This window comes from Corvus hawaiiensis, chromosome 2 (assembly GCF_020740725.1).
Source record: "Corvus hawaiiensis isolate bCorHaw1 chromosome 2, bCorHaw1.pri.cur, whole genome shotgun sequence".
NCBI classification, from domain to species: Eukaryota; Metazoa; Chordata; class Aves; order Passeriformes; family Corvidae; genus Corvus; species Corvus hawaiiensis.
In genome coordinates, this window is record NC_063214.1 from 96,472,612 (window position 1) to 96,492,439 (window position 19,828).

The 19,828-nt window shown below is 43.9% G+C and overlaps 1 protein-coding gene across 3 annotated transcripts in view; it reads right to left on the reverse strand.

Annotated features, from left to right (window-relative positions):
* Positions 1–2,398: 2,398 nt before the first annotated feature.
* TMEM255B (transmembrane protein 255B) overlaps positions 2,399–19,828 on the reverse strand; it is a 69,239-nt gene continuing 51,809 nt past the window's right edge. For all 3 annotated transcript variants that reach the window (XM_048327344.1, XM_048327335.1, XM_048327325.1), the window contains 5 exons: positions 17,737–17,817; positions 13,846–13,931; positions 10,909–11,068; positions 4,659–4,802; positions 2,399–2,997 (listed from right to left, as the gene is read on the reverse strand). In XM_048327344.1, the coding sequence (XP_048183301.1) occupies positions 2,830–2,997; positions 4,659–4,802; positions 10,909–11,068; positions 13,846–13,931; positions 17,737–17,817 (639 nt within the window). In that variant the 3' untranslated portion in view covers positions 2,399–2,829. The remainder of the gene's footprint in view (positions 2,998–4,658; positions 4,803–10,908; positions 11,069–13,845; positions 13,932–17,736; positions 17,818–19,828) is intronic.

The following is a 19,828-nucleotide window of genomic DNA, read 5'->3' on the forward strand; positions in this document are numbered from 1 at the left end:
GACACAGCCGGGACAGCTGGTCCCTAGTGACCAGAGGGAGTATCCCACACCATATGGCCTCATGATCAGCACATAAAGCTAGGGGACAAAAGGGGAAGGGGAGGGACATCCAGAGTGATGGTGTTTGTCTTCCCAATGTTACACATGACATTGCCCAGCTTTCCTGGAGATAGCTCACCTGCTCACGAGAAGTGGTGGATTAATTCCTTTTTCTTCTGCTTTGCTGGTGTGTGCAGCTTTTGCTTTACTTATTAAACTGTCTTTATCTCAACCCATGGGTTTTCTCACTTTTACCCTTCTGATTCTCTCCCCAGTCCCAGCAAGGGAGAGTGAGTGAGGGGCTGCCTGGGGTAAACTGCCAGCTGGGGTTCAGCCCCAACAATCTCCCACCTTTTTAACTTGGAGTAGCTCTAGTGAAAAAAAGTACAGACTCAGAAGCCACCTATTTTTAAACCAAGAAGCTGAAACAAGCCCTGTTTTACTTTGTTCTTTTCAAAATAAGCATGCTAGCAAAATAGTTTTGTGTCTGGTATTTTTGTAAAATCTCTGTGGTAGTTCCCAAAAAACTACCACGTGGCATAAATTAATCACAAACATGTCTGACCTTTGTCTTAATGTAAGTGACACTATTTATGAGGCCAGAATTATTCTGGGTCCTGGAAATGTGAATCCTGTGGTACGTTATGGTACTCTGCAGTTCCATACTAAATGTTACATGTACAAGAGCATTTAATTTTCTAATTCAGAGCAGAAATTGCTCCTGGACTTTGCATAATGTGTGCATGTAGTGAAGATATTTTGCATAGATCACAATGCACCCTGACTCAAAATGTGGTTGAGAAGAGAAACTCAGAATTTCTCAGTCTGGAGAATGACAGAAGGGGGGGGAGGAGGGGCCTGTCTTTTGTGTAAAGGTGAAATTTTTTTTGTACCCTATAGCAGTACCACACTGGAGAAATGTTTGGAGGAAGAAGTAGCTGCAATAAGCATTCATTCATTCCTTCTCAGTCACTTGCTTCAACCCAAGAGAAACATTGATTTCATCCTTGTTCAGTTAGTCTAGGTGCTCAGCCCAAAAGGATCAAGTCTGTTCTGGACTTTGTGTCCCCAAAATGAACCCAGGTGGTTCTCCTGGTAGTATTCATAGCAAGTAAAAAGAAGTAAATGTGTAGCTTCACTTATAATCAGAGTGACTGTGCTATTCACAGCATGGATTTGCACAAGAACTAAGCATTTTGGATGCATTATATTAATGTTTAAAACAAAACCAATGGTCTCTCTCTGACTTCTGTTTCTCTCAGCCACGTTCACATAACTCACCTTGTCAACAATACACATAAGGCACCTCATCACTGATCACTGGCCTAAAACCTTGTATCTCAGAAAAAACTTAATTGAACAAAAGGTGCCTTTTATGGTCCATATAAATTAATCTCTCTTCTTATGTGTATTAGTAGTGAATCTGCTTTTATCCATAAAGGTACAACACATGAATTAACAGAATTTTCTTAGAAGTTGCAAAGTATTATGTAAAAGGATGATCATTCTTTGTTCTATTTTAAGCAGGTCTGATGGTGTCACTTCCTTTCAAAGGAAACTGTCAAGTAAGCTGGTTTTGTTTATATAGTTTTTTTCAATATCTTCATAATACAGAGCAGCTGCTTAAAATGTTAATGAGAAATACCTTCCAGTCCCTTACTCTTTGGCATTTCAGGAAATTTCTAGAGCTTCATTGCTGTCTAGACTGTACGATCTATGGAGCAAGCAGCACCAACACCCTTCCTGCAGGAGCAAAATGCAGTGAAGGGATGCAGCATTTAAACAGGTTTTCATGCTGTTGTAAGTACTCCTATTCCAAAATATGGCAGGTGTGTGCCTAAAGGAATCCCAGATAATGTGGTGCACAGTGAGGTGGCAGGGCGCAGACAACAGGGACATGGCTTTTTTCCTGTCAATAGCACTGCCAAAGGTATTGTATCTTAGCCTTTGGAGAAAATAAATAAATAAAAAAAGGAATTAGGCTACTTCATTCACTCTGTTTCAGTCATTGTAAAATGCTTGCATCAGGTCTTGGATTAATTTAAAAATAAGTAAGAGGCATTTAACCTAAAATGGTTTTGGTTGTGGTGCTCTTTTCACTAGAAAGGAATTAATTTGAACACTAAAGTGCAGCCTAAAATACTCATCTGGAAATGGCATTTTTAGTGCAATAATGTGACATTTTACTGTGCAGACTAGATTGGCACAAAGTTCAGCTGAAACAGTCCCAATAGAATTAGCTTTTCTATCTGAAACTTGAAAAAGGAAACTATTTGGTAGGGTACTTCTTCCTCTGTTCCTTTGTTTTCCTTTTGTTTTTGTTTCTGTCCAAATATACACAGTGAACTTTATTGTAAAATAATTGCCACACTTTATTGGTACAACACTTTCACCAGAAAGTTTATTAAACACTACAAGCAAACAAACTCTTACTACCCAAAGTGATTGATTTGGAGAGCTCCCGGCTACCCACTCAGACAACACAGGCTAAAACCCCTCGATACTGGTTTATGAAAGCAGAACAAGTATCCAGAGGGTTTTCTTCATTATTCCTCTTGAAGAAAATATATTCTGCAGTGCACTGAGAGGGAAACACCTCATGCTTATGGTAGCCAGAAAGCTCTAGCACATCTGACTGCAGGCAAACTGAGTGGTGATGTGCCTGCCCTTATACTTCCAGGGCTCTGCCCTGCTCACAGGGAGATGTGGGTAAAAGCGGAGCACACAGTTTCCAGAGGTTTCTTAAAAACAAAATAAAAGCTTACCACCTACTAAAATAAATTATTTGTTCTACGGTGCATATGGTGGAGGCTTTTCTCCAGGCAAGCAGTAAGTTGGTGTATAGAGGGCTGGAGCATTCGGGGGAAGACCATAGCTGGAGCTGGACTGAGATGGAGGCTGAGTTTCTTCTGATAAAGAAATGTCAGTAGATGATGTTCCTGGAAAATTGCTGGCAGGCTGTTATCAGACAAAGAAAAATACCTTCTTCAGTAAAGGATTACAACCCCATTGAAATTCTGTGTTGTTTGCTATGTGTTACATAATAAGCCCCATGATTAAATTTCTCATGCGCTGCAGCACAACATTAGTTCTAAAGTACCTGCTTAAGTGTAGCAATGATGGTGTCTAGTGGAACAAGACAGATTCCACCTGGAACCCAAGTCGTTTTTAACAGACATTACGCAGACAGCTAGGCAATAGAGCAGAACAGGAATTTCTGCAGGAAAAGATGCTTGGCTTCCTGGGTGAGGCACAGCACCTGACTGACTGATTAGGTTACGTGTAGCTGCTCGTTTCCAGGCATCACTGTGAAATTTAAATTACCTCAGATGTAATTAATCTCACTTACAATACATGCATGCATAAATGCATTCCTTTGCCAAATGCAGATTCCTCTTAAGAGAAAATTTCACAGGTAGGCATGTGTCTCCCTCTTTGGCTGTCTCAGCTATGATGGGGCTTTGCATGAAATAGGCATGAAAAATAAATAGAGCTTAGGAAGTAGCCCATCTTCAGGAACAAGCAGGGTTCATTAAAACAAAAGAATGCATGTAGGGAATACTATTCAGGATAAAATCCTACTACTGCTTTAAACCAAGTTTGTCACTGATTTTAAAAGGGTCAGGATTTCACTCCTCCCCAGCACATGCCAGTCTAAGGACTTCAGCTGAAGACTTGGGCTCAGCTCCCCTCAGGTTCAGGCTTCAAGTGAACTTTAGGTGTCTGGAATTTAAAAACAAGATAAAGTAATCATGGATCTTTTTCATGAGAGATTGGAATTAAGGACTACAACCATCTGAGCAGGTCTGAATCCAGCAGCTTGAAGCCCTTAGATGCAACATGAAGACCTCAGACCTCCAGCCCCATGGATTCAGCCTCCAGCTCTCAAGCAATGGAAGCAGACGACAGTTAAGTTTCTGGCTGTTCCTAATCATTCCTGCTTCCATCATTCACCATTTGTACCTTTGAATAAGTTTATGATGACTTTTAAATTCATGTACTGATGCAGAAATTACTTCTCTCCAAACTGGAACATAATGAGTTCATACATACAGGGAGGTGGGTTGCTTTTATTTTTTTTTCCCAGGAACAGGGTTACGTTTTCCCTTTTGGATCCCAGTGTTTCTTACTAACCTCTCCTGGCTTGGGGACAGCTGGTGGGGTCTGACGCTGAATGTTATGAAGCGGAAGGAAGATAAATGAACACACTTTTTTAAAAAAGTAGAAATCTAGGGAAATAACTGTGTTTATTTTGGAATGCAGATAAAAATTTGGGGTAAATGCAATGCATTTCTGTTTCTCAGTGGACACAGGACTGAACAATCACAACAGATCCTCATGACTACTTACATGAACCTTTTCAGCCTTATTTCTTGTGTTTCTATCCCCTTCTCTCTCTACTCTTGGCTACTCTTACCTCATCAGCAGGTAAGAGTCCAAAGGACAACCAGAGAAAGCCTGAGGTCTGAGAACAGACCAGAAAACTGGGCACAGACTAATCATCCCGGTGACAAACCTGGGAGCTGGGGTCCAGTTAAGCCCTACCTCTGCAAATTTTGTACTGAGTAGCAGCCTACGCTTTTCTGATGGCGTAAGAAGGGTGTGGTTTTGTACTGTACCTGAAGAGGCAACGGGTAGGATGGATATGTAGAAATTGTTGCCGCAGAAGGACAGAACCCAGCATATGTCAAGATCTGCTGGGCAGGATTGTACAGGATCTGAGGAGGAGGTGCAGCACTGAAAGCAATTTGGGACAGAGGTACCTGTTGAGCATAGGAGACAATAATATATCAGCACAGTGTAGAGGGGTCTGGAGCTCCTAACACAAGCAACAAGACAATTTAACAACTTTCTATTTTCCAACACAACACCAGTAGTACAAAAAACCAAGGAGCAGACAGAATGAGAGGAGGGTGTATCCAGAATGAATTTTCTGAGTAAAAATACACAGCTATTTTAATCTTCTTCCCTTGGAAAAAGACTGCTGGAGCATCCCTGGCAACAGTTACAGAAGTGCTGGCAGGACTCCAGATCTGAGACACCCTGAAGAGCACAGCTTTGGCTGCCTCTTCTTACTCATTCCAGCACCAAACACCAAGTCCTTCACTATTTGCTGCAGACTTCTTTCAATAGCAACCACCTGATGCCCTCAAGTCTTTTCTCTCTGCTTTTCTACACAGGTTTACCTAGATCTCCCTTTCCAGACCAGTTGCTCCTCTTTCACAACTCCCTCTCACTTGGGAAATGGAGTTTGCTGCTGGCTCTCCAGCATCACTCTTGATGTGCATACCTCATTCCTACTGAATAAAACCCTTCTCCCATGGATTTATTGGCCTGTCTTTTAATGACAACGCAAAATAAAGTTTGCAGGAAGTAGTAGCTCATATTAAACCAGCTAAAAAAACTTGGTCAGGAAAAAAAGAACAAAAGCTAAATGTGAAACAGGGTTTGTGTTAAACCCTAAACCCCTGTGCTATGTAACAATTTGTGAAGGACAGCAGAGCAAGAGAGCTTTGTGAAGTATTTTCATGATATAAATCCAGCGGTTTCTTTTATTTCCTTTGTTTTTGTTAGCAGATTCCTCCACATGAGAGCATGGAATTTTCTTTTCACTGAAATAATAAAATATGGTGGTTGCCAGACAAATGCAGAAAACAGTGGCCAGGATTTTTTTTCTTTTTTTTTTTTTTTCCCCCATTTTCTTTCAAATTTATCAGTGCGAGATATAAACCACTGCATCCTCTGGAGACAGTGTGAGATCTCTCTGTGACTGAGAAAGAGGTATATTAATTGTGTTTTTACAAGGAAAACATCATCTAGGTCACTGATGTACCACATAAGGTTATCTAACAATCTAGGCCTTAGTTTCCTGGAGAAATTTGGCATTTCAGGAGCTGGCATGGAGGAAGGCTGGGATCAAAGGCAGAGAGCTTATTTCATGAGAGAAGGCAAGTGTCTCATCTTCAAGGCACCCTCCTCAAAACACTCTCACCTGCAAGGTACCCTCCTTTCTACCTGCCCTGCTGGGTGATATGGTGGGGAGAAACGAAAAAACACTGTCTCAGGAGTAGGGAGGAGCAGGTAACCTGCTTGCTTCAGATGCAAAGGTTTGGGGCCAGCACCACAGCCCCAGAGTGTGCCCTTCCTTCCTCAGAGGAGGGATAAAATCAGATCCCTCTGACATAAATGCATCAAGAAACACTTGCTTCACCCACAGATGTGAAATACAGATGCCTGTTCTGCATCTGTCACCAACTTTCTGGTGTGGGTCTCTTCGGGTGCTGCTGTTTGACCCTCTTTGGCTTCTTCTCTCGGGAACCTCTCTCAGTCCTCTCACATTCCACCCCCCTTAGAGCAATGCTCTCTAATTGCTAAGGATGAACATCTCAACAGTCCTAGAAGACAAATTTGGGGAGTCATCCATGCCAAATATACTAATCAAAGCACCTTATTAACCAGGCTATCTGGTCTCACCCCAGGGCCAGCAACAATTTGCAGGTACTGAAGCTGGTTGGAAGGATGCTTTTATCAAGTATTCCAGTAATTACTCTATGTTAAATTACTCAGCTAAAATACATGGGTAGGTTGAGACATTCTGAACTGCACTAACACCCAAGTCAAAAGAGATAAGGAGCTATGAACTAGCCAGGGAGTGCTGCCAGTGTCAGCTCACTGGCCTCACATAGACCTGCCAGAGAATTCATGGCTGAGCTCCAGCTACTTTTCACATCTGATTGCACCTTTAGTTGCATGAGTGCTAACACATAAACCCATGGCAAGTAGCTCAGTAATTAGGGGTTAATTTTGCTTTCCTTTTTAAAGCAGGGTGAGGGACGAGGAGAGAGGATAAAGCAATGCTATTTAACCTGTTAAGATTCCTTTAAGGACTGCAAGGAGACTAATTTAAAAAATTTTTAAAAGACAGCCCCGTCCCACCCCCCCCATCCTCCCCTCAGGACTATCAGTAGTTGAGATTAATGCAGCCCTAAACTCAGGGCAGGCAGATTCCTTGGCAAGGTGTGTCAGAAAAACATCCAGAATTCATCAGATGAATACTGGGACAGGGAAGGGAGTTTCTAGATTAACTCAGCACCAGCAAGTGAAGTTTTCCATGTAATTCTTTACCTGCTATTTCTGTAAGAAATAATCACAGTGTGTTATCATTTTGGGTACTTCAGCTACATCTGTTTATGTAATATCTTAATCTGCTTTTTGTTAAAAGTGACTTTAAGGCAACTGCCTCCATGTCCTATATCCAAGCATGCTGTAGATCTCAAAAGGAGAATTCCTGTTGTAATCACTGCAGCTTCCCCAGCACCCTGCAGATCACAGAGGGCAGCCCCACGGGTGACACAGCAGCCACTGAGCTGACACCTTGGGGGTCAGGAGAGAATGAAATGTTTCCCACTGAGCCAGCACAGCCCTCAGGCAGGCAGCAGAACCACAGGGAGCGTGGCAGGGTCTGCAGGGAATTTGTCACAAGAAAGAAAACCCGCAACAACCAAAACAACACTTTTTTTCTGTCCAGGAAATATGATGGGTTTAAAGGCAAGGGCACTGTTTTGCAAACTCTCCCCTTTGTAACATGTTTTGGCTGCCAGCATTCCCCAGAAATAAACATGATGTTTTTTGTTTGACTAGTCAGCCTGGCCTTGTGTTTTCTGGAAGTCAATCCCAAAGCAATGCTGTGAGGCATTTCAGGGGGCTTTGCAGTGCTCCCTGCAAAATGCCAGTGAGCATTTATGTGAGAAGGTGACATCCTAAACAAAGTAAATAGTTCTCCCACATATTTTAATGGAGTTTTTTCGCTCTTTTTATTTCAGTCCCATGCCCCTTTTTTTTCCTCTTCTGCTTGATGTTTTCTTCACCCCTGTCTTCCCCCAAGGGTTACTCCTTTTGTAAGGAAAGGAAGAAGCAGATTAGCAAATCAGCTCAAAAGAGCCCTGAAAAAGCACAGACAGGAGCAAGGGGCGGTCATTGCATTTTGGATTGCTGCTTTAGTAAGACTTTCACAACATAGCTGAGGTGACTGACACGAAGTCATCTTTCCCTTGAACTATGACATCCTTTTCCTGCTCACACTGAGAGGAGACACTGAACAGCTTACTCAGATCAGGTTTTTAGCTGGAGCCCTGACAGACTCACTCAGCTAAGCTTGGGGTCAAGCTGCACATCCACTGCTGCTGTGATTTCCTTCCATGGTTCTATGCCACCCAGTCAGAAGACCCAGACTGTGACCCAGGCTCTGCCTCCCAGCAAGGGAATGCGCCAGACCACAGAGACTGCAGTACTCCCAGGAACATCTCCTTGGCTTGGTGTTCCTCACAAGCAGTGCAGCGATGGCCCCGCAAAGTGCAGAGCTGTATCAAAGCATCAGCCCAAATCTCATATAAGCTTAGGTTTGAGCAAGACAGGTTAGGTGGACTCAGGCTGGCTCTCTACACACTTCCCACAGCTGCACCTGCACCCATCTGCTGAGCAGGAGAAAACATTTAGGGACACTAAGCTGCAGTGCTCTCCCAAAGACTAACTGTAGATGATGGCTGCCTTCACTTCCCATGCAAGCTGCTCTTCCCCTCATTTCCCACTGTGGTTGTTTTTTATCCCCTTCTGCTCCTCTCACAAGGAGGGGATGAATTAAGATGGGAAAACTTCTTCTACTCCTTTTGGGCAGCTGCAGCTCTTTACTGGCTGGCTGCGATCTGTCATCAGTTCCTTGCAGGAGTCCCCTACACAAAGGACAGCTCAGCTGCACATTTCTTACATGTGATAGCTCATTGTGCTTGTTTGGCTTAAGCTAGACAGAGGAATATTTCCTCGAAATTTTGCAACTATTAACAAAGGTGAATTTCAAACAATTCATATGACCCTGCTCTATTTTAAGCGTGGTTTTAAGCACCCAACACATGTTGTAGATAGCCTGGCCATGGTTGCTAAGGAATGCTGGGTGGTCAGAGCTGGGCCTGGATGGCCTCCAGTCTGCCTGGATCCCAGTTCTGAGCAGTCCCTTCCTGCCAGTCTGCTCCTCCTCCTGTCCTGATGTACATCTCAGCTATCTCTCTTCCTTTCTCTTCCCTGCTCTTTTTTTTTTGTTTTTTTCATTTTACCCATCTTTCTATTCAGTTTTATCTTCTGCAATAATCAGCAGACACATCATGGGTCTAAGATGACCCATGCTGCTATCACACCTCCCTTTGGTTCCTGCATTTCACCTCCATCTCCGTGTCTCTGCCCATTTAGTTCTACTACTCTCCTGACAGCCTAGTAAGTCATGAACCCCTTGCTTGGTCTTAAGCCATTGTTTTTGGCAAACATGGCCACTGACAGTGATAATCCCAGGAAGAGAAACTTCACCCTTTAACGTGTCAGAAAGTCTAGGCAAATGGGGGACTTTATTGGAGAATCCCTCCCACCACACAGCCTCTTCTGAATGCTGTGGTGCACATCAGCACAACATGGTGTCGTGGCACAGGGAGTAGGCATTCCTTAGTGAAACAAAAGAGGATGTTGAAGTGTCCCAAGTACACAACTGTTTAAATAAAAACTTGACTGGTACTTCAGAATTCCTCCCCATTCTTGGGGAAAAGAGCTACACAAGGCTGAACAGTCACACCTAGGACTTGACTTTTACACGTTAGCTACCAACTAGCATCCTCAGACTCCATGCTGGCCGACATATTCAGTGACAAATTAGAAGGGAAAACTGGTGAATTGCCAGGATTTGTTCACATAGTTGTGGTTTTTTCTTCCATTCACGTATTTGACCAGGCTTGACCCACTTAGCTGTGAACAGCTGGCAACAGCTTTGCCTAAAGGTATAAATCCATGAGAGAGGCTGAGTTGTTAAAGGACAATGACTCAAAATATTCCCCCATTTGTAGAGACCCCAGGGTGCTTGGTTGAGATGGACAAGGTGAACTTTTAGTTGTGTAATGGCTAAACCTCTGATCTGATAAGGCACAGGGTGAATGATGGGCTGTGAGTGAGACAGGAGATGGATCCTGTGGAGACGGGTTGTGCACCTTGTCATGCTAAGTTGTGCTTCCCTGCACAAACCACTGGGTTGTGGGGCTCCCCCTCCTCCCTCAGGGAAAGTACCAAGGAATTCAGGACATTTGCCTGTGGCCTCAGCATGTTTATCTCTGCTGATGGGACATAACTGACTCAACTGCGCTGGTGGGATGGGCAGCTGTGTTGTCTCAGAAGTGTCCCACGGTTCTCATTATTATATCAAGCTTCCCGCCTCGCAGGAGCTATCTGACCTGTTCTCACCTGAACCAGAGTGAATATAAACCCAGTGGATCTGTTCCGGGGATTTCTCTCCACCAGTTCTTCGGGATTTCCTCCACCACCAGATGGACGTGGTCAGCAATCACCACTTTGACCAAGACTGCGCAGCAGCCAAGTCTTGTCACCCATGGGCAGTGAGATCCTCACACTCTTGTCCTTTCTCTCTCTCTCTTTTTTTCCCCTTTTCTCTGTCCTTGGGTGCTGTTGCGCTTTCACATTGCAATGCTTTTTGTTGTTGTATTACTCTAGATAACCACCACAGTGGCTCCAGACCTGTTTTCCTTTGCAACAAAACTGTTCTATAATAAACCCTACATTGTTTACTTGCAAGCACAGATCATTCAGTGTTGTTTCATTCTAATCCGCCCCAAGGGAGCTATTAACAAGAACCTGGGTGACACTCACTGGTTACTTCTGCAGTGGCTCATAATACTCCAGACTCCCACAACACCCAGGAAACACATTTAAAGCATCTCCTTAATATATTTATACTTCTTTGGTTTTAACTCACTTGGTAATGCCAACAAGCATTAGCATTATGAGAAGCCCTCGCATAAGGCAAAAGACTGTGAGCCTTACCATGTCTTTAAACGCCCCAAGAATGGCTGCTGTGATAATCCCCAGAAACAAGCCAATGATGTTGAGGACTGTGGAGGACCACAATAGTCTGTACAGGTGAACCACGTCCTGACAGCTGCTCACGCCGAGAAATTCATAGTAGCTGGAGGACTGGTCTGAACTGAAAGAGAATGCAGACAACATCACTGCTGTGGGAATGGTTTTGCACATAATACAGCACACTACAGGATCTGACTCCTTCCTGCTTGCTTTCCTCTTTGGCAAAGTACTATATCTATGCCCCCACCAAAAACTGCTCAGAAGAACTGGAGAAAGTTCTGCTGAAAAACTGGCTCTGCTAAGGCCAGCATCAAACAGTCCAACTAATACCAGCCCCAGTTTGGCTGATTGGTGGTGGTTACCAGCATGGACTGTTTTTTAGTTTTTGTTCAGTTGTCTCTAAACAGAAGTGTTACCTTGGTATATGGATGCTGCCCTTGTCATTTAGCTACCAGATAAAGCTTGCTTAGCTTTGCTTTTTTTTCCCAGCTCACCTAGAAATCTGCTGGCATCTCAGAAACTGGGGAAGACAAGTTGCTTCAGCATTAATTCAACCACAGGAAGGGAGATATTGCCAGCTGGCTACATTTGTTTATGGTGTCTGTGGTTCCAGATTAATGCAACACAGTACAGTATAAAGATATGTCTTTACACTCTGGATTATACTATCCAGAAATCTTTGTTCATATTTCTACACCACATTGGTTATTGTAAATCAGGCATGTGGTGAAAATACCCCTCATTGTCTGGCCAAAAGCCAGAAATACCCTACTGCAGAATTTGAAACCACAGGTTCCTGAAGTTCTTTCCAGTACCTGCCTCAATTTGAGCCCACAAATGAGCTCCTAGGGCAGCTATTAGAATTGGAAAGATTTTTTTAAATGCCAAGCCTGTTTTTTCACTGTTAGGAAATTGCCATCAGATCATGGTGGAAACCAGAAGTAAGCAGTTTGTGCTCACTCTTCTGTTCCTCCATCCCCACTGCATGGCGCAGCAGTGGAGGTGGTGGTTAGGGAAAGCTCTGCAGAACAGTCCACAACATTTCTGGGAAGAACCAAGCCAGGCACAGTAACTTCTGAAAATATCCAATCAATGGCTTCAGGTCATGGTTCTGGCACTGAAGAACCACTATTGTTGAGTTCATCTGTCATGAGCCCATCTTAACCAAATAAACCTACAGCTTCAGCTGCCATGAGGCTGAGGAAATTGGATTTGCCTTCATATCAGTCTATTCCATGGCTGACAACAAACCACTTTCTGGGCCTGTGCCTCCTCCGACTTCTCTCTAGCCATATTGTGAACTGGAACTGCCAAGTCTTCAGAGTAGCATGACTGCTTCTTTACCCTGGATTTGTCCATGCTAGTGCCATAAGATCTTGCTGTCCACTGCGGAATGTTGACAATAGCAGAACATACACATTTAATTATATCGCTGAATAATGTTGCAGCAGTGATCAGTCCCAAAGTGTTTCAAACAAACTCAATGTCTTAGAAAAATGGCACTGAGGATCTCCATCTGAAAGGGGAATATGCCTGATCTCTCCTTGTGGTTACTTTATGCTTTAAGCAACAGTCTCAGTCACCTTTCTTGACAACTCTGAATACTTTCACCCCTTTAACACCCCTGTTCTTTTCTGTGTTGAGTTGGGCTGTTTGGTTCAGTGTTAACATGCAGGCATTAGCTGTGTACCATGGAAGGAAGCATTCTCACTATATACACACTGCATTGCAAATATGATGTTCCATCATTTGTCTGTCATAGAAAAGGTACCAAAGTTGAATATTGTCTACCTTTCCCATTTGTTTTGTATACCTCTATCATGTCCAGATTTAACATTTCTTACATAAGCAAAAGATTCTACATATGATTTTAATCCATTCCATAGACCTTCACTCACTTTGTGTCTCCCATCTGCATAAGAAATATGCATGCATAGATCACTTCCCTCTAGTCCCAAATGTCATTTTACTTCTCTAGTTGAATTAGCATCTGGCTAAGAGCTACTTTTTCATGCAGAAGCCTTATGTAGAAGCTTGATTGTTCCACCCTTGTTTCCCTATGCCTAAAATGTTCATGTCTGGCATCACAGTAGCTGAGGCTTACAAAGGACTGGGGTTATTCAGGGCTGCTAGCATGTGAAGAGGAGGCAAAACCAAAATAAAAAAAGATGTAGGAAAGAAGAAAGATGAGAAATACACAGGAGGAAAGAAAGAAAAGTGACTGTGGCTGAACTGTAGAGGGTTGCAGAGGTTGCATGAGAGTGTATGGTAAGATGATACACAAGGGCAGGTAGTGATAAGACAAGGCGGAGTGGTTTTAAGCCAAAATGGGGAAGATTTAGATTAGATATTAGGAAGAAATTCCTCACTGTGAGGGTGGTGAGACACTGGAACAGGTTGCCCAGAGGAGTTGTGGATGTCCCACTTGTGGAAGTGTTCAAGGCCAGATTGGAGGAGGCTCTGAGCAGCCTGGTCCAGTGGAAGGTGTCCCTGCCCCTGGCAGGGGAGTTGGAACTAGATGGTCTTGAAGGTCCCTTCCAACCCAAACCATTCTGTGATTCTGTGACAGTGAGACGTGCAAAGGGTGAGTCAAGCAAAACATTCAGCAAATCTAATGGGAAAAATGCATTGCCAGACCAACAGTATATCTGAACAGGGATGTGACTGAGTGATCAGTTTTGAGCACGCAGCAAAAAGCTTATGGATATATTTAAAGAAAAAGAAACTGAAATAATACCAACACTTATGAACAAATCCTGACCTATTTTATGCTGGCATCAGGACTGCAACTGCAGAGGAACTGGATTTCTCATCATACAAGCTCCTTGTGTTACTTCTTCAGGCCCTACCATTTACCAAGAATTTCTCAGAGGCCATGGAATGCACACAGGTACTTACTTCTCACAGTTGTACAGATCACAGCAATAGCATGTGTTACTCTTTATTTTCAGCTGGCACTTGCTGTTTAAGGTGTGACATGTCACCTGCCAAAAAAGTAGAAACTTTTATCCTCAATGTTTCAGTGTTGTGTGAATCACCCTACTGACCACAAAAAAACCCAGCTACTACAGCATTGTCAAGTAGTATTACCTGTTGTGCAGAAAGATCCTGAGATTTCAAAATTCATGACTGCAAGCCAGAAGGATATCCCTGAGCTCCTAGGAGCTTTAACCAGGATGACAGCCCCTGAGTCTGAGGGCATTTGCACTATGGAGCACAGAGCTCCCAGCACCAGCCTGAAGCCAGGGCCGCCAGAGTTTTCAAGCACTTTGCTGCACTGCCTGGTGCTATTCTGATGAGACCCAGAGTCTGCAGCCAGGAGACCCAGATCTCTACAGCTGTGATGCAGTGACCATGGGTCTGGGGAGATACACTACAACAAACACTGAAGTGGATAAGTGCACCAGTCTATTATAGTGGGGAAATGGCTAGGGAGCCAATTTATCTGAACAGCTTCCAACAAATGGGAGCTCTCCACTTTCAGTGAAACCCTCCTGAGGAAGGAAGTAATTATGAACAACAACAAGAACAATCTTCAAACTCACAAACAGAATAATTCAGAAAAGATCCAAGCACTCCAGCAAGTAAGTGCCATTTATTGCAGGCTCTTGACTATAAAACTGAAAAGGTTTATTTATGTGAGGAGGAATTGCAGGGATGGACAGATGCTAGAACAATAAAGGCAGGCACACGTAAGCCCCTCTCCATCCAGACACAAAATCATTTTAATGACTCCTTAAGTGTGGTAAGCATTAATCACTTCTATTTGGCACTACAGGCCAATTGAAATATTTTATATGTAAGGCTTTTCTTTTCCCTGAGATTTTTACCTTATTGACTTTGAAATCCTGGAGAGCTGTCAGGTTTTAAAAGCTAGCAGTCAGAAAATACATTCTTTCTATAGCTTTGATTTGATAGGAAAAAGTCTCTGTAACCACTGGAGAAGTATTTTGTTCACAAAATGCAATTAAAATGTACTATTGAATGGAAAACCCCTCATAATGAAAAAGTAGAAGGAGCATGCTTAGGAATACATGCCTGCTTTTGACAAGTTTATCAGACAGTTCTGGCTTACCCATGAATGTGTTACTCAGTGGAATAGTGTCCACAAGAGATGTCAAACCAGAGGTTTCTCACGTCCTAAGTTCTGGATCTGTGCATCCTTTTTAGTATGAAAACTGTCACTGTTGATCAGTCTGTACTCCTCACGTGCTTGTTCCCGGCAAAAAGGAAAGCCTTAAACACACACACCCAGCACCAGAGAAAGTTCATCTTGCAGCTGGTCTCAGACTTGCTGCACTTGTCCTTAGCAGGATTTGATTGAGCAGTGGAAGACGGGTGCCAAAACTAATGTTAGAAGGAGATTAGAATGATTCCTTGGGATTTCTTTGCTGCTCAGGACAAGGCTGTACCTGTGGTTAGTGCCTCATACAAATCAGCTCTTCTATCCCAAAATGGAAGTTAGATTATAAAAGGACAGTCTCAGTCTAGGTTGCAATCTGGAAATGGAGCTCACAGCTTGATACAAACACATCCCATTTGTCACAAGGGCATCTCATCCTGAGACAGAACCTTGTTTCATCACCATTGCTCTATTGTATCTGAACTTACTGGAATGTAACCTAAGGGCTTGGTTGGCCTGAAGTCCAGCTGTCCTCAGCCTGAGCTGCAGCTTACTGCAGGAAAGGAGCACTTCTCAAAGCAGATTGAAAACCAATCCTGGAGCACAGTTGTGTTACCACAGCCATTTGTGGGATGCCCTATGCTTTTGCATTCAGTGGATCTTCAGACTTTGGTTTCGACCTCCTGAATGCAGTGAAAATGGCCTAGGACCTGCAGAGTTAAAATTCCCGTTACGCATGCACAGTTGGGATAGGAGGGCTTTATAGGATGGAATGGGTTACTAAAAAGTGGTTTGTTCTGATGCATGGTTTGGGGACCACTTCTGATAGGAAATAAAAGTAGTTTTTCCCTCTCCAAGCAATAATAAGGCCAGTCTGCCCCTTTTAATGTAGAAGGCTAGAAGTACAAAACAGGGAGATCAGCATGATCTTAAAACACATTTTTAGCTGCTTCTACTCTACAAGACACATATTATTGGCCAAGGAAGTTACTATAGTTATCTATTTTTATCACCGCACTTTTAAAACATGCCCAGAACAAGACACTCCTTTTTAGGAGAACAGTGAACAAACCAAAATAAACAAATTAGTGTGTGGTGTGAGCAAGGGTGGTGGAAACAGGCCATTTGTGGGTGTTCTGCATGTCAAGACCTATTATTTCATTTCAGTGACCAGACACTTAGCTTTTTCATGTCCTGGATGTTTCTGATTGATTATCTCCTTAGCACCAATTGAAGATATGTTCTCATCTCATGGTAATTGCAAGAAAATCAAATTCTTTCTGCTTTGAGCAAAGAGAACTGAAACAGGCAGACCAAATGAGCTGGAGACCACTTACAGGTGAGAAATGTCAATCAAAAGGAAACTTGCACTCCATAAACAATCTGCTTTCCTAGTTAAGTGTTTGCCTGGCATGCAGAGCATGTCCTCTGCTCACTACCTGGCTACCTTTGGAAAAGCAAAAACCAAGTATAAATGCCACGGATCCTTAACTCTGAATTAGCATATGCTGACTCTAAATCAGTGAACAACCAGACAAGAATGTTATTAGAAACTACCTACACTTTTAACAGATATGGGGGTTGTGTTTTTTCCAGAATAAAGGAAGGAGTTCTGGGTGGCCCAAGTTTAGACATTCCGAGAATCAGCAGAGCTGTGGAAAACCATCTGGCCAGAAGCCTGAGGCTGGGGTCACCTGGAAGGAGTTGTGGTCAGTGTGACGCCAACCACATGCTTATTACAGGAACCAGAAGCGTTTCTCAGGCCATGTCTGTGTCTGAGTGTGCATGCACACTGTAGAAAAGGATGGAGTAAAACTGACAGGAAAGGGTGTTGTCAGACTTCATAAGTTTGTCTAGGTAGGCCTTTACATGAGCAGATCAGTGAAATATTTTTGTCATACATTTTCTGAAATCAACAACAGGGTGCCCTAGCAGCAAGATTTAAGTAGTGCTTAACCTGGTAGTATACTTTGCTAAGCTTTCTAGAAATATCAGTGGTAACATTCCCCATACACCTTTTCTTAGCCGTGCCAGGAATGGTGATAGAGAACAACTGGCTTCTTGAAAGTTATACCACTGTTTAGCTGTTCTCCATTTTGCTTTTCTATTCACTCCCACCAATTTACCACAGTAATAAAATAGGAAAAGAAACTAAATCTGGACTTCTCAGGAGGTTAGCCATTTGGATATGGGAACTTTTCTGACCATGTTAATGTCATTGAGATAATGAAAAAGCTGCATTTAAAACCACTGATGTTCTTGGCCTTTGCTGGATAAATACAGAGATTTGAAGTCTTCTGGATGATAAAAATGGATTAATTTAGGTATTTCCTATTCCACTCGGAGTCTACAAAGACCTTCTTAGAGGAAGATGCCAGTGTGACAAACACATTCCAGACAGTTATTATACAGCATAGATGGACTAGGAATCATTCCATTCCCAGAGTAATGTACTGGATTCAAACACTGATGATGACTCAAAACCTCACTGATTGTAGTGATTTGCAATGATCAGAGGCTTGGACAAGCAGGGAGTCACTTGTGGGAGAAAAACAGTGGGGTTTCTATCTACCCATGACCTACATGCACAGACATGCTCTCAAACATCTCCCTCACTCCTCCCCAGCACAGCAGAAATGAACACATGATGAGGTGAGTTTGTTTACCTCAGTCTGGTAGGCATCATAGAGGAATCCTATTCCACTTGAATAAAACTGGCATCTTTTGTTATACAAAGGTCTGGGTTCCTGTGAAGAGAAAAACAGCCAAAAAAAAAGGGATTGGTTTGGAGGAAGTGGAAGGCACCATGTCCCATCTCCCCATGCCTAATGTTTACAGCTCTGTGGAGCTGAAGCTAGTGCAGTCACTTGGGTAAACAGCTCACACCCCCCGTGTTGGCTTTCTTTCTGGAATGGCTCTCCTCAGGGCTACATTTTCCATCCTCACTCCACCACTAAGCTATGTGAGTATCATTTATTTTTCTCTAAAAGACATCACCCCTGGCATTTAACCACCTGATGTCATTTAACCACACTTGATGCTAAATAGTACTGCTCTATGAGAATGGTCCAGTCACTCTTTTTTCTGGTACAGTCTCTTATCTAGCACCAAGATTTACTTTGCAGGTTGTTTTCAAGATATGGGACTTTGTTTTTAAAGAATTTCAACAACATTCATGGTGAGAACAAAGTAAAATATATAAGAGTTTGAATATTCCACTTACAATACACACTTCAAACCCTGTTGGGGTCCCTCCCCTGCCGTGTAGCCCTGGGAGAGGGGCCCTGAGGGCACAGACACGGGGCTTCCCTGTCCCTGCTCAGCCTCGTTCCCATTGGTTGGTTTGTGTTCCCTGCGCGGGCAGAAGGACCCTTGGTCCCGTGACTGGAACAGTTCCTCGGCAGAGCTCCGGCCATGCGGCTGGAGAAATAAACATCTCTCTGAAACAGCTAGCAAGAATCTGTCTGTCCGTATATATATTTCCTTTCCACGGGACTCCTGGTTTGATATATGCGTGTTGCAGGATCCCCACTGCAACAAATGGTGGAGATTTGAGAGCAGAACGATCCCCGATCCCTAAGCGACTGATTTGTGTGAGTAAACCCTGGAAACTTTGGATTCCTCTTCTTGGTTTTGCTTTGCTATTCCGTATCTAAACTATGGAGGAACCGTGGGAAGACTCTTGGCTCTCAGAGCCGCATATGGACATTTATCTTAAACTTAAAATGATTCTTGAACAACGATTTGTAAATTTTAGCTTGATTCAAGCTCAAAAAGAACTGAAACACTTCCTGGCATGGTTGTTTAAGAACTTTTTCTATGTTTCTTGGGATTTAATTATTACCAAGGGCTTTTGGAAAACCGTTTGGACACAGTTAATACTGGAGTCAAAATATATGCCGATGGAAGAATATTTTCGTGAATATTATTTAGTTACCGAGACTGTTGAGCAATGTCAGCTGTGTCCTGGTGAAGGGAAGCCTGGCGCAGGGACCGTGCGGCCCAGGCCACGTGCACCGAGCGCTCTGCGAGCAGCAGCGAGGCAGTTCCCGCGCGCGGGCGGAGCCACGCGAGCCGCAGTGTCGGTGGCGGAGCGGGGAGCGGTGGGACCCGGCGGTGCCTGCCCGGTCCTGTGCAGCGCGTGGTGGAGCGAGCCCCGGGAACGCCCGACCGAGAGGGGCGGCGCGCGGGCAGCGGCTGGCGGCGGTGGCGATGGAACGGAGCCGCGCCCGGCCGAGACGCGCGCTGGAGCCGGGCGCGGGGGAGTCATCGCTCGGGGGCCCGGCCGAGACGTGGGTGCAGCGCCCGACATCGGCAGCGAAGCTGCGACCAGAGGAGGCGACGCACGGAGAACTGAGCGGCACGGCCCGGCCCGGCCCGCACAGCCCCGAACGCGACCCCGGGAAGAGCGCGCAGGCACCAGCAGCCCCGACAATTCCAACACGGGAGCGACCGAAAGAGAGAACAAAGACGCAGCGAGACAGAAAACAGCAGCCACTCGGAAAAAGGAAAAGATCATAGCAACTAAGACCTTAGGGATAGTAAAATGGTATAATGTTAAGCAAAATTATGGTTTTATAACAAGGTGTGACAACCAGCAAGACATATTCGTGCATAGAACTGCTATTAAAAAGAATAACCCTGAAAAATGCATCCCAAGCTTGGGAGATGGAGAGGTGGTGGAATTTAATATTGTACTAGGGAGAAAAGGGTTACAAGCATCGCAGGTCACTGGGCCTGATGGTGTTCCTGTAAAAG